At 44.4% G+C, this 12,995-nt stretch overlaps 1 protein-coding gene across 1 annotated transcript; it reads left to right on the top strand.

Moving 5' to 3' along the window:
* The first annotated feature begins 2,393 nt into the window (after window positions 1-2,393).
* Window positions 2,394-12,902, top strand: hmox2b (heme oxygenase 2b). Its single transcript, XM_036939109.1, has 8 exons — window positions 2,394-2,535; window positions 3,286-3,368; window positions 6,399-6,535; window positions 6,935-7,052; window positions 7,499-7,711; window positions 8,007-8,282; window positions 9,778-9,907; window positions 10,231-12,902. The coding sequence occupies exons 3-8, from the start codon at window positions 6,453-6,455 to the stop codon at window positions 10,356-10,358; spliced, it is 948 nt and encodes a 315-aa protein (XP_036795004.1). The 5' UTR covers window positions 2,394-2,535; window positions 3,286-3,368; window positions 6,399-6,452; the 3' UTR covers window positions 10,359-12,902.
* Window positions 12,903-12,995: the final 93 nt, after the last annotated feature.

Raw genomic sequence — 12,995 nt, 5'->3', positions numbered from 1 at the left:
GCTCCTTTGGTAGGATCGTATCACTGAGCAGCTCTCGGCTGTGCTTCCCTTTGTAGTCTATAATAGTTTGCAGGCCCTGCCACATCCAATGAGTGTCGGAGCCGGTGTAGTACGATTCGATCTTAGTCCTGTATTGACACTTTGCCTGTTTGATAGTTCATCGGAGGGCATAGCGGGATTTCTAATAAGTTTCCGGGTTAGAGTCCCGCTCCTTGAAAGCGGCAGCTCTACCCTTTAGCTCAGTGCAAATGTTGCCTGTAATCCATGGCTTCTGGTTGGGGTATGTACGTACAGTCACTGTGGGTACGACATTCTCAATGCACTTATTGATAAAGCCAGTGACTGATGTGATGTACTCATCAATGCCATCGGGAGAATCCCGGAACATATTCTAGTCTGTGCTAGCAAAACAGTCCGGTAGTTTAGCATCTGCTTCATCTGACCACTTTTTTTATAGACCGAGTCACTGGTGCTTCATGCTTTAATTTTTGCTTTTAAGCAGGAGGATAGAATTATGGTCAGATTTGCCAAATGGAGGGCGAGGGAGAGCTTTGTGTGTGGAGTAAAGGTGGTCTAGAATTGTTTCCCTCTGGTTGCACATTTAACATGCTGATAGAAATTAGATAGAACTGTTTTAAGTTCCCTGCATTAAAGTCCCCGGCATCTAAGAGTGCCTCCTCTGGATGAGCGTTTTCCTGTTTGCTTATGGCGATATACAGCTCATTGATTGCGATTTTCCTGCCAGCATTGGTCTGTGGTGGTATGTAGACAGCTACAAAAAATACAGATGAAAACTCTAGGTAGATAGTGTGGTCTACAGCTTATCATGAGTTACTCTACCTCAGGCGAGCAAAACCTAGAGACTTCCTTAGATATCGTGCACCAGGATTGAACGTTAGCTAGCAGGACGGTGGGCAGGTTAGCCACTTGTTGCCTGATCCTCACAAGGCACCCTGATCTCTTTCCGCGAAATCTCAGTTTCCTTCTCCAGCGAATAACGGGGATCTGGGCCTGGTCGGGTGTCTGTAGTATATCCCTCCCGTCCGACTCACTGAAGAAGAGATCTTCGTAGAGTTTGAGGTGAGCAATTGCAGTTCTGATGTCCAGAAGCTCTTTTCGGTCATAAGAGATGGTTGCAGCAACATTATGTACAAAACAAGTTACGAACAACAGGAAAAACAAACAAAATAGCATGGTTGGTTAAGAGTCGATTACATATAGTAACATATTACATATAGTAGCACATTTCGTATATCAACAAATAACATTTGGTAACACATTACATACAGTATAGTAACATATTACACATAGTAGCACATTACATATAGTAACACATTTTTCCCAGTTTTCCTGTTTCTAAAAGCTGTTCAATGGAGTGCCTATCATACTTACTTGCCCTTCCTCTGCCCCTCACAATGATTGTATTGATCACAAATCAGTCCATCCCCACCACCATGATAATCAGATCCATTGCACACCCTGCAGATTTTCTGGTAGTGACGATAAAAACAAGGAAATAAATAATCTGACATTGTCTTTTTAAAGAGCATCCACTGACAATTAATTAATTCAAAAATGAGACTCTCTTCAGTCCATTAATTAATGAATTAATTCGAACAGACTCACATTAATTTATACAAGTGAATGTAACTGTGGCATTTAGTTAATGTGGCGCGCCATAGCGTGGCTAATTCAGTCATCCAAATCTCGTATTCTCTTTCTGTTCACATTGTTCCCAAGACTGCAATGCACTTGTGTTTTAGGGGTTGCCGCAGTGTGTAGGAGGGAGATTCCTAGATGTGAGAAAGTGCAGGAGGGAATGAGATGAAGGAATGTGTAGTATCGGTGGAGAAAGTTGTGTATGTAAACTGTTGGTTGCCCATGGGGCTGGAGATTGGAGGTGTCTGGTGAGACAAAGGCAGGTTGAGGACAGTGATTAACGTTAGTACAGAAAGTGTCATATGCTGAAGAAGTGAAGAGAGCGGTAGAGGAAGATGTGTACATGATAAGGTTTCTGTGAGTAGGCAGAGACCAATAAAGAGGGATGAGAATAGTATGTGTTTCAGTGAGGTGGGTTTCTTGGCATTTATAGCCATGGTTGTCAACTGTACTACAGAAATGGAACACAAGTCACAGAAAATAGAGGTTGTGGTGGCAGCTGCAGAGAAGTACTTGGGATTGGGAGGATTTACTGCAGAAGACTTGCAGAGATATTGAGTGGTAGTGTTCTGTCCTCTTAGACCGTTGGCCTGGAGTAGGATTAGATAAGGTTAAATAGTGGAATGGGGTGGTGTTTTTTTTTTGTGAGAGCTAATAGTTGCCAGGGTAATTTTCCTTTTCCCCCAATTTTGTATTACCGCAAGTTAATGTAGGTAGTCCGTAACTGAACTCAAACTCCAGTACAGTAGGTGGCGGTGTATGCACCTAAAAGTTGGATGCGGTCAGCCAACCCAATCTCAAAGAAGAATAAGCAAGACTACATTTCCTATGTTTTGAGCAATACTGAAGAAGAGCTCCGCAGAGTGCGCAGAGAAGGTAAGCTACTGTATGTTTATTCTCTGTACAATAGGGACAGAGTAGGATGCTAGATAACCCCATGTGAGTTATTTAGCTTTCTACAGCATCAAAACAATAAATTAGGCTATTCTAAGATGTTTGACACATTGTCATCCTGAAGTAAATCACGTATTAACTGTTTAATTAGCTGGCGCTGGTTATAACACTTGTAAACTGTTTCATCGAAAGACTAGAAACTACTATACATAGATCGCTAGCATGGAACATGTCTAACAGCTGCCAGTTCAGTGCCTTGATGTCAAGGGCTAAATTGTTCAACTAGCTAACTGCTCTGCTGGTGGTGGCTAGCTCAGTTAGCGTCTTTGTTACAACGCAAGACCAATCGACATTCTGATGTTAGTTAGCTTGCAATATTCCCTTGCCATATCCTCAAATGTAAGACGCATTTGATCAAATGCATGTAACTAGTGTTGGAACACTATCATGGATACAACCAGAACTACTATTTGATACAGTTTACAGTTAGCTTGTAAACACAAGACTAACTGAACATCTAGCAATGTGTGTACTATGAGCTCCTTTGTCTGGCTCTCTGTGTAGTTCCAGGCCTCTTCATTGTTGACTTTCCTCATTACTTTGTGAAGCGACTAGGGCCTTCTAATGCTAGGCCCCTGCTATGTTGTGCCAGCTATTCACTGTGTTGTTACTTGTGTATCAGTGTTGCCAAAGTCACACACACATTCCCTTATCTCTGGCACTCTGAATAAGGTCACAGCTGAATCAACTGTCAGGGGACGTTTGACCAGTGACCACCAACGCCCCAAGACGACGACAACAACAACACATAATTGGTAAGAAAATCGCATTTCCACTGCTTCCCCTGCCTGCATTGACGACTGCATCTCCCAAACTTATCTGGTAGGCATGGTGAACATGTGTTAATCATGTGGATTGTATTTATTATTTTTAACCCCTTTTTCGCCCCAATTTCGTGATATCCAATTGGTATATTGGTGAGAGGTTTCCTTAGTCTTGTCCCATCTCTGCAACTCCCGTATGGGAGAGGCGAACGTCAAGAACCATGCGTCCTCCAAAACAAGATGCTGGCAAGCCGTACTGCTTCTTGACACACTGCTTGCTTAACCCTGAAGCTAGCCACACCAATGTGTAAGAGGAAACACCGTAGAACTGGCAACCATGTCAGCGTGAATGCGCCCGGCCCGCCACAGAAGTCGCTAGAGAGTGATGGGACATGGACATCCCGGCCGGCCAAACCCCTCCCTGTCCCGCGCAACGCTGGGCCAATTGTGCGCCTCTTCACGGGTCTCCCGGTCGCAGCTGGATCGAACCCGGGTCTGTAGTGATGTCTCAAGCACGGCAATGCAGGGCATTAGACCGCTGCGCCACTCGGGAGGTCTCTCTTATGAACTTGAAGTGGATTGGACCTGATATCATAAGGCACAGAAGCTACGTATAATTGTCATATTTATTGTGGTAGGCTGCTCCTGTTACTGAAGTGACACTGATCTGAAAAATCTCAGGTGTTTCTGTAGAGTTTATTCTATAGATCTAGCCTAACCTGTGTTGTGGACTGATGTTCTGCTGGTCATAACTAGGCTACGTGTCAACAAGACATTGGATGGAGAGTCTCTGTATCAAATGCTGCTGTTCTGTTTAGGCTCTCTTCTCCTAAATGTAGAGAGATGTTTGAATTGGGTTTTACTGTCATTAGGATATTAACGCGTTATATCATATACCCAATTTTTTGTTTACACCATGAAGACGATGTAGTATTAGGCTAAATGCAGAATAATATAGTCTTACTTGCAGAATAATAATGAACAAAATATTTTGGCCCGCAGCAGAATAGAGCAGTAGACCCACCCACATTAGCCTAAGCGCTCTTTTGCCTCTGTGCAAGGTTTTCTTGGTAATCTTGGCACATGAGACATGTTCAGGCAGCAATAACAAAGGGTACTGATTTGTGTGGCCAGATGTTCATTTCATGGACCCTTCTTGATGTTTTAATGAATGTAGCTTTAGTAAATAGTTTAGTTAATTACATAGCCAATTTCTTTTACTTATTATGACTAATTAGGATGGTTTGGGTTGTCACCCTCAAAGATGTAGGCTATGCCTACTACTATGCTTAAACCCTACCATATTAAGTTTATACAGGCATGAGCCGAGGATTCATCAGAAAATATATATATGCTGTTTGCTATGTTGTATCTGATATGATATATTGTGCTGGGCTTGCACTAATTAAGCAATTTTGTCTACTTGCACTCTCATGGACCCAATTATAAACTGGGTGGTTTGAGCTCTGAATGCTGATTGGCTTAAAGCCATGGTATATCAGACCATATAACACGTGTGTGATATGACAAAACATCTTTACTGTTCTAATTACGTTGGTAACCAGTTTATAATAGCAATAAAGCACCTTGGGGCTTTGTGTATACCACAGCTAAGGGCTGTCTCCAGGCACTCCGCGTTGCGTCTTGATTAAGAGCAGCACTTAGCAATGGTATAGTGACCATATACCACACCCCCTCGTGCCTTATTGCTTAAATAGAACGTAAATGCCATCTAGAATGTAAAGAGATCCCTTGCTAGCAGGCAGACTCGGGGCATGTGGTTACCATGACGATGAATATAATCAAACAGCTCTGTCAGAGATCGCTAGCTAGCTAGCTAGCTACCTTGTCAAAACAGCAATCATTACATTTGTTTATTTTCAGTACTCTGCATTTATGCCCATTGCAAGCATAGTATTGTAAGTATCATAACAATGTTAGCTATTATACAGAGAGAAAAATGTTTCAAGGTGGTGGCATTATTTTTACACTTATTATGAGCTAACTTACGTTAGCTAGCTACATTTACTGTTCTATGGTTCTGTTTTCTAACTTGGCTAATGTTATGTAAAGTGTTTTTCTGCCTTGTTGTTCTTAAATGTTAGGTTTAACTTGTTATTGTTTGGAGTTAAGAAATATTTCCTTTCTGTATTTTCAGTTTCAGAAAAAGAGCAACACCTCTCTTATGGATTTGTTGGGCTACTGTTTATGCTAGCTGTCAAACGGTACACCAGAACACAGCGTGGACAGCATACCCATAGTCAGAGGAGCATGTTGGGCTACTGTTTATGCTAGCTGTCAAACGGTACACCAGAACACAGCGTGGACAGCATACCCATAGTCAGAGGAGCATGTTGGGCTACTGTTTATGCTAGCTGTCAAACGGTACACCAGAACACAGCGTGGACAGCATACCCATAGTCAGAGGAGCATGTTAGGCTACTGTTTATGCTAGCTGTCAAACGGTACACCAGAACACAGCGTGGACAGCATACCCATAGTCAGAGGAGCATGTTAGGCTACTGTTTATGCTAGCTGTCAAACGGTACACCAGAACACAGCGTGGACAGCATACCCATAGTCAGAGGAGCATGTTAGGCTACTGTTTATGCTAGCTGTCAAACGGTACACCAGAACACAGCGCGGACAGCATACCCATAGTCAGAGGAGCATGCTGGCTGATCCCATAGACTTTCAGTCATTACACTCACGCTAGTTGGCAATTGCTCAATTAACACTAATTACCTTCAACTGCATGCAGAGATAGATGAACTCATGGATATCATTTGTATGACTGGGTAAATGGAAACCATTGATAAGTTGTCAAAATCTCCAACTATCCCTTAAGACTCTATTGTCATGGACATTTGGGCTTCTGTTTACAAAAGCACTACTTCTGTATCTATCTATCTGCACATACTGTATCTAGGCTATGTGGCTCTCATGTAGGCTACCCCACCCACTCAATAGTGAGTCAGCTTTGAATGTGTGGGTCTTGTTTTGGTGTTCTGTCTTTGGCAGAGACTGGCAAAGAGTGTCTGTCTGAGTGACAGGACCAAGCTGTCTGCAGAAAAGATGGAGGACTCTGTGAAGGCGGAGAGTGTCGCCGATGGAGGAGGCCTGGTGAATGCAGAGAAAGAGCCAGAAGACACTCTCAGGTATAGAAATCTGGGATGGTCTAACTTCACTTCAGTGCTATTTCTGAAAATGGATGGGGGCTGGGCAGTTTCTGGAAGTGAGAGGTTTATTCTCTCAAGTGTATGTTTGAGTGCCAGGGTGTGGGCAGGGTATGTTTCAGTTCTGTCAGATTTGGTCTGTCTCTTTTTTTATTTCTGAGGAGAGTTGAAAACACAATGGGCTTGTTTCCCGGACACAGATTAAACCTTCTCCTGGAGTAAAAAGCACGCTCAATGGAGAATAGGCTACATTGAAAGTGTTTTTTCTTCTTCTCCAGAACTAGGATTAATCTGAGTTTGGGAAGCCAGCCCAATGGGTCATGTAGTTAGTGTGTGCCTCTAGTTTCCCATGCGGTGTCAGCCAGTGTGCCCTCCCCACAGCCCCACAGACCTTTCTGAACTGCTGGCTGCCGGGACCAAAGAGGTTCACGAGAAGGCGGAGAACACCCAGTTTGTCAAGGACTTCCTCAGGGGGCGCATCCGCAAGGAGCTCTTCAAGGTCAGTCTGGAGAATAGAGCAGCCACTTAAGTCTTTTCTGAGACTTAGTACTGCTGCATTCACTGTCTTGAACATTATGCATCATCTGATTTATCCACAGCAGTCAGTTAAGGGTGTAGGCTTTTTGATCTAACTTTGACATCCTCACTTTGCAAACACTTTGAAAGATATTACTGTGAAGAATCATGATGGGTCTTTCAGCACCACTGGTAATGAACAACCACTGTACTGAACAACAATATATTGTAAGGCTTTAAAGAACATGAAGTGCTTTGACATCCTCACTTTGTGAGACTTTGCCAGGATACAGAAAGGGATGCATCTTGACAACGTGAATGTTGACACACACACAGTATTTGAGGGACTGTCAAACATGGATTAATGAAAAATATTTGCACCTAAAATGTTTGTTTTGGGGTAACATTCTGCATCTCTCTCTCGCTCAGCTGGGTGATGTGGCCCTCTACTACACCTACGAGGCTATGGAGGAGGAGATTGAGAGGAACAAGGATCATCCTGACTTCTCCCCGCTCTACTTCCCAGAGCTGAATAGACGTGACGCCCTGTCCCGCGACCTGGACTACTTCTATGGTGAGGACTGGCGGGAGCGGGTCAGCTGCTCGCCAGCCACGCAACGCTACGTGGAACGCATCCACCAGGTGAGTAACCCAGAGGTCAGAGAGGTGGACCGGTAACCAGAAGGTCGCTGGTTCAAGTCCCAGGCTGGACGAAAAAAGTGGGGGCTGAACTGGCTACTGGAGGGCTTCTGGTTTCAGATTCACATTACCACCATCCACTACCATTGTACCTTTATGCAAGGCACTTCAGCCCTAACGCTACTCCATGGGTGCTGCACTGTGACTCCCTGTGCTGCTTCAATCCTCTGGTGTGTGTGTGTGGAGTCCAGGGGGGGTTGACAATACCAGAAGCCAGTGAAGTTGTATTTGTATTTAGGTGGGTCAGGAAGAGCCGGTCTTGCTGGTGGCCCATGCCTACACCCGTTACATGGGCGACCTGTCCGGGGGTCAGGTGCTGAAGAAGGTGGCCCAGCGGGCGCTGAAGTTGCCATCGACGGGCGAGGGCGTCTATTTCTACCAGTTTGACGGCATCCACAGCGCCAAGGCCTTCAAGCAGCTGTACCGGAGCCGGATGAATGAGCTGGAGCTGGACATGGCCACCAAGGACAGGCTGGTGGCGGAGGCCGTGCTGGCCTTTCAGTTCAACATGGAGGTGAGGAAGGGGAAGGGAAGAGAGAGCTGGGGTTGATTAAAGAGTGAGACTGCTGCACCTGCTGGTGTGGTGGGTCTTCCAGTAAACGGAGACTGCTGCACCTACTGGTGTGGTGGGTCTTCCAGTAAACGGAGACTGCTGCACCTGCTGGTGTGGTGGGTCTTCCAGTAAACGGAGACTGCTGCACCTACTGGTGTGGTGGGTCTTCCAGTAAACGGAGACTGCTGGTGTGGTGGGTCTTCCAGTAAACGGTGGGTCTCCTAATAATTCCTTCTAGGTGATGGCTGGAAATATTGCCATCTCATATCTGTGGGTCCTTGAGTGGCGCAGCGGTCTATGGCACTGTATCGCAGTGTTAGAGGCGTCACTACATGCCCGGGTTCGATCTCGGACGGTATCACGACCAGTCGTGATCGGGAGTCCCATAGGGCGGTGCACAATTGGCCCAGCGTCGTCCGGGTTAGGGCAGGGTTAGACCGTCATTCTAAATAAGAATTTGTTATTGCCTGACAAGCCTAGTTAAATAAAAATAGACGTTTTGTTTTCAGAGGAAGCCAGGCCGCATTAGTTTAGTTTCTGAGGTAGGCCACGGTCGTTTAGTCTCTGAGGTAGGCCACGGTAGTTTAGTCTCTGAGGTAGGCCACGGCCGTTTAGTCTCTGAGGTAGGCCACGGCCGTTTAGTCTCTGAGGTAGGCCACGGCCGTTTAGTCTCTGAGGTAGGCCACGGCCGTTTAGTCTCTGAGGTAGGCCACGGCCGTTTAGTCTCTGAGGTAGGCCACGGCCGTTTAGTCTCTGAGGTAGGCCACGGCCGTTTAGTCTCTGAGGTAGGCCACGGCCGTTTAGTCTCTGAGCTAGGCCACGGCCGTTTAGTTGCATTTCTCAGTATTGTATAATTTAATTAATCATTTAAGCTCAGTAACCAGCCACTGTATTGATCCTGTCTTTGGAGATAAGTCTTGTGCCCAGGGAAAATTAGGGTCTTTGGCCAACAGCAGATGGTTGGATTTGTGCTTATCACCATAACCACTCTGCTAACTGGTTCTGAGAGCGTAGCCAGACAATGTGCCATCTATCATATTTCAAGTGCTCAGATATGATCATTAATTCACTTCCTCACATCTGGCTTCTGATTACATTACATGAATGTCAGATGTTGAACTTGATCATATTCTTATTACGGTTCTGCATCATGGACATTTCTTTGACCAGTGGCACCTCCTTAAGTTAAATATCACTCCTTTCACTCGCCCACCGACCCAGTCGCAATTTAGTTTGTGCTAAACTCTGGGTCAACACAATTCAGCTTACTGTTTCAGTTCAGAGATTGTGTTCATCAGGACACACAATATCAAACTGTTCCAAAGTGTTGTGAAAAATAAGCTTTCCTTATTGGACCTTTTCAGATGGTACCTCCCTGTTTGACCTTTGGTTCTGTTTTGTGCTGAGTGAAAATGAACCAGTTGTAATCCCCTGTGTTTGGTGTGTTTGGTGTCAGATATTTGATGAGCTAGAGGAGATGGGTAAGGATATCCAGGAGGAGGTCATGGATGCGGGCATGCCCGTTCACGGGGCCCATGGGACCGGAGGAGACATCAACAAATGCCCCTACTACGCCGCACAAATGGGTACGCTGACACACAACTCCTGTAGGCTCTGTCTGGAAACAAAGTGATTTGATCCAGAAAACCAAAAGAAAGAATTGTTGTGCCATGTTAGCAATACGTGGGCATTTAGAACCACAATACCCTTACCACACTGTCTGGCTGGCTTGGATATTTGCTTTTCACATTGTCCTTTCCAGCATGGCTCCAGCATCTACGGTGGCTCCCTAACCAGGCCAGTGCAGTACTGCTTGACCTGGCTTAGTGGTGTTAAAAATGGTATGAGTGTTTCACATGGTAATGTGGGAGGTTTGCTGACCGTGTTCTTTGTCCTCTGTCTATCTCAGCGGCCAGTGGGGGCTCGGCGTACGTCGGTCAGCTGGCCATGGCCGTCCTCAGACACCCCACAGGCCAGGTCCTATTCGCCGCCTGGGTCGCCGCCCTCGCCGGATTGGCTGCGTGGTACTTCATGTGATCCGACCCACAGCCAATTGTTGGCTGTTCTGCAGGAAAGAAGGAGGAAAAACAGGGAGGGAAGACAAGAAGAATTGTTTTCTGAACGTTTGGATGAGAATCCATCTGTACCCAGACCTTGTAACCTTCCCTCCTCCTCTCCTCTAATTTTCTCTCTCTCTACTACCTCCCTCTCACTCTCCCTCCATCCTGTATCTTCTCAGTATGGTTGGTCATATTTGTAGCTCTTAGTACCAGTTTAGAGCCATTTTTTAAATTCAAACCTGTTATAGGATGTATTTCTTCTTGAGTTGACATGAGATGACAATTGATCTTACTTGTTTAGATTATAGTGTGATTTGTAGTCATGTTGAAGTCTCTTTAATAATCCCTAACAATTGTATTATGGAGTGATGCAGTAGAGTTGGAGGGGAAAAACAGCTATCCTGCTATGACAAAAAAGCCTTTGTGGATTTTGACACTTTTAGGTTGCCATGGTGATTTGAAGGACTATATTCTGCTGTCCCCTGGGTGTCCTCACAATCAGTCCATCAAACCAAAATGTAATCTTGAAAATATTAGAGCAGTGAGCCTTTGCTTGAAGTGGACTGAATTAGGTGCCCGTACTTTTTTATTTAGGTGGTGGAACTGAACATGTAGAACATTTTGAGGTGCTGGCACTCCGTAGCGGTGAGCACCAGCACAACTTAAACACTGCTGAGCCAGAAACAGTCAAAGTAACACGTTCTATGCATATGTTAATATGCAGATCTGGCAAAGTGTAGGAGTATTTCTGCAGGGCAGACTACTATCTCTTTGCGTGAGTAGGTTGAGCGACATCTTTTAAAGTTTGTATTAATGGTTATGGGGGTGATACTCTCTTGGGAGTAGTCCCACGATTTGGTTACGGACAGCACAGGCTAACTGACAGCAAGCGCACACTTTTTTTTAGAAAGGTCTAGACTTTAAAATGTTGCCAACGGTTGTCACACATCACAATGGATTATTTTTCTCTTCTCTCCAAATGAACGCAGGCAGAAATTTCCAACCTCCTGTGAAAAGCACACAGACAGTGAGGCCGGATGGACACTTTTTAGTTCTTGTTTTAGGATGGACGAGCAATATTACTATTAATCATTTCTGAAGTGTATTTCTTTGTTTTATGCTATGTTGGACTTAGTTATCTAGTGCTGTCCAGTTCCTTGTCCTTTGCTTGGCACTCAGGCAGTCTAGAGAGGAGCAGAGTGTCTGAAAACGGACACATCCGTCCTGGAAACGTGTATAAAGTTGATTTTCAGTATTGTTCTAGGCCTATGAACACCAGGTAGAGGCAGCGAATACAGCAGCTAGTGTAATGGTCTGGGAGATGAGATCGGGTTAGATTGGTGAAGACAAGGCACCTCATCAGTCTGAATGGATAACATTTAAGACTTGAAAGCTATGCACCAACCTGATGAGGTTGAGCCATCGTTGTTTGGTTGTGGAGAAGGAGAACAATGTGTTGTGCAGGTGACCATAGGTTTGTATCTGAGGAAATATAAGGGCAATACAGTATTTATCAGATCCTTTTCAGGATTCACACTGACATCAACATTACATTCCTTGATTTGTTTGTAGTTTTAACATTGAAGACAGCAGTTTGCGTTGTATTCTATGCTTTCACTTGAAGATGGAGAAGTTGTTAAAGGTCAGAATGCTGAATACCAAAGGTCAAGTTGCTGACATGACATTATCTCGGTTCATTACAAACAGGTTCTATGCTGTGTGTTCAGGTCTGTGGTTCTCTCCTATCCATCTCTGGTGTATTTGGTAGTCCTTCAATTCTTTGTTCAGTAGCCCTTCCTCCATCTGAGGTATTAACGAAACAGAATGAAACCGGGATTATCTTGATTAGTCCAATAAGAAATGTTTGATTTCCGTGGTAAAACATTTTGCCCTAATGAACATGACCCAGGTGTAGTTATGGCTGTCCAGACCAGTCCAGAGCCTCATTAGTCATGTACGTGTTGGGTCTCAGGTTCATGTTAATGAAATTATATACTTAAGAAACATTGCAAGACTTGTCATATTTTAGTTCAATGTAAATGCAATTTTAGTATTTGTTTTCAGGGGATGGAACTGTTGCAGTATTTAGAACATTTTGAAGGAGTTCTGGAATGACCAGACTTGGGTTGTGTTCATTAGGCACTAAACAGAAGACTGAAACAGGGAGGGACTAACTGGACTAACTAAACTCTTCTGAAATGTGGGCCCTAATGAACACGACCCATAATCTCAGGTGTCGAGGTGTGAGTGTTGTTGGCGATGAACTAATGGAAGCCTAGTGATCTCAGTGAGTGCTTGACAGACACACGTTGCGTGACTCTTTCTTGCCTTGTCGGCTGTAATAGAAAGCAAACAGTAACCGTATTATCAAACCCATTAGTCTTGTACAGTAAGTACACTGCAATCTAACTCAAGCTTTATCAGTGACTGACTATTTACTACAAATGTCACTGGTCTCATTTTGTGAAAGAAAATCACAGGAATACATTGTAGTAAAATAAATGGTTGAATTTCCTGTATACTTTTGTCATTTTATGTGTTGACATTTTCCCTGTTTGAATACATTCCTTGTGTTCCTAAGATACACATATCCAACTGCTAACAGATCTGTGCT

The sequence above is a fragment of the Oncorhynchus mykiss genome, chromosome 12 (genome assembly GCF_013265735.2).
Source record: "Oncorhynchus mykiss isolate Arlee chromosome 12, USDA_OmykA_1.1, whole genome shotgun sequence".
NCBI classification, from domain to species: Eukaryota; Metazoa; Chordata; class Actinopteri; order Salmoniformes; family Salmonidae; genus Oncorhynchus; species Oncorhynchus mykiss.
The sequence above is the reverse complement of the archived record's forward strand: the minus strand, read 5'-3'. Positions and strand labels throughout refer to the sequence as shown.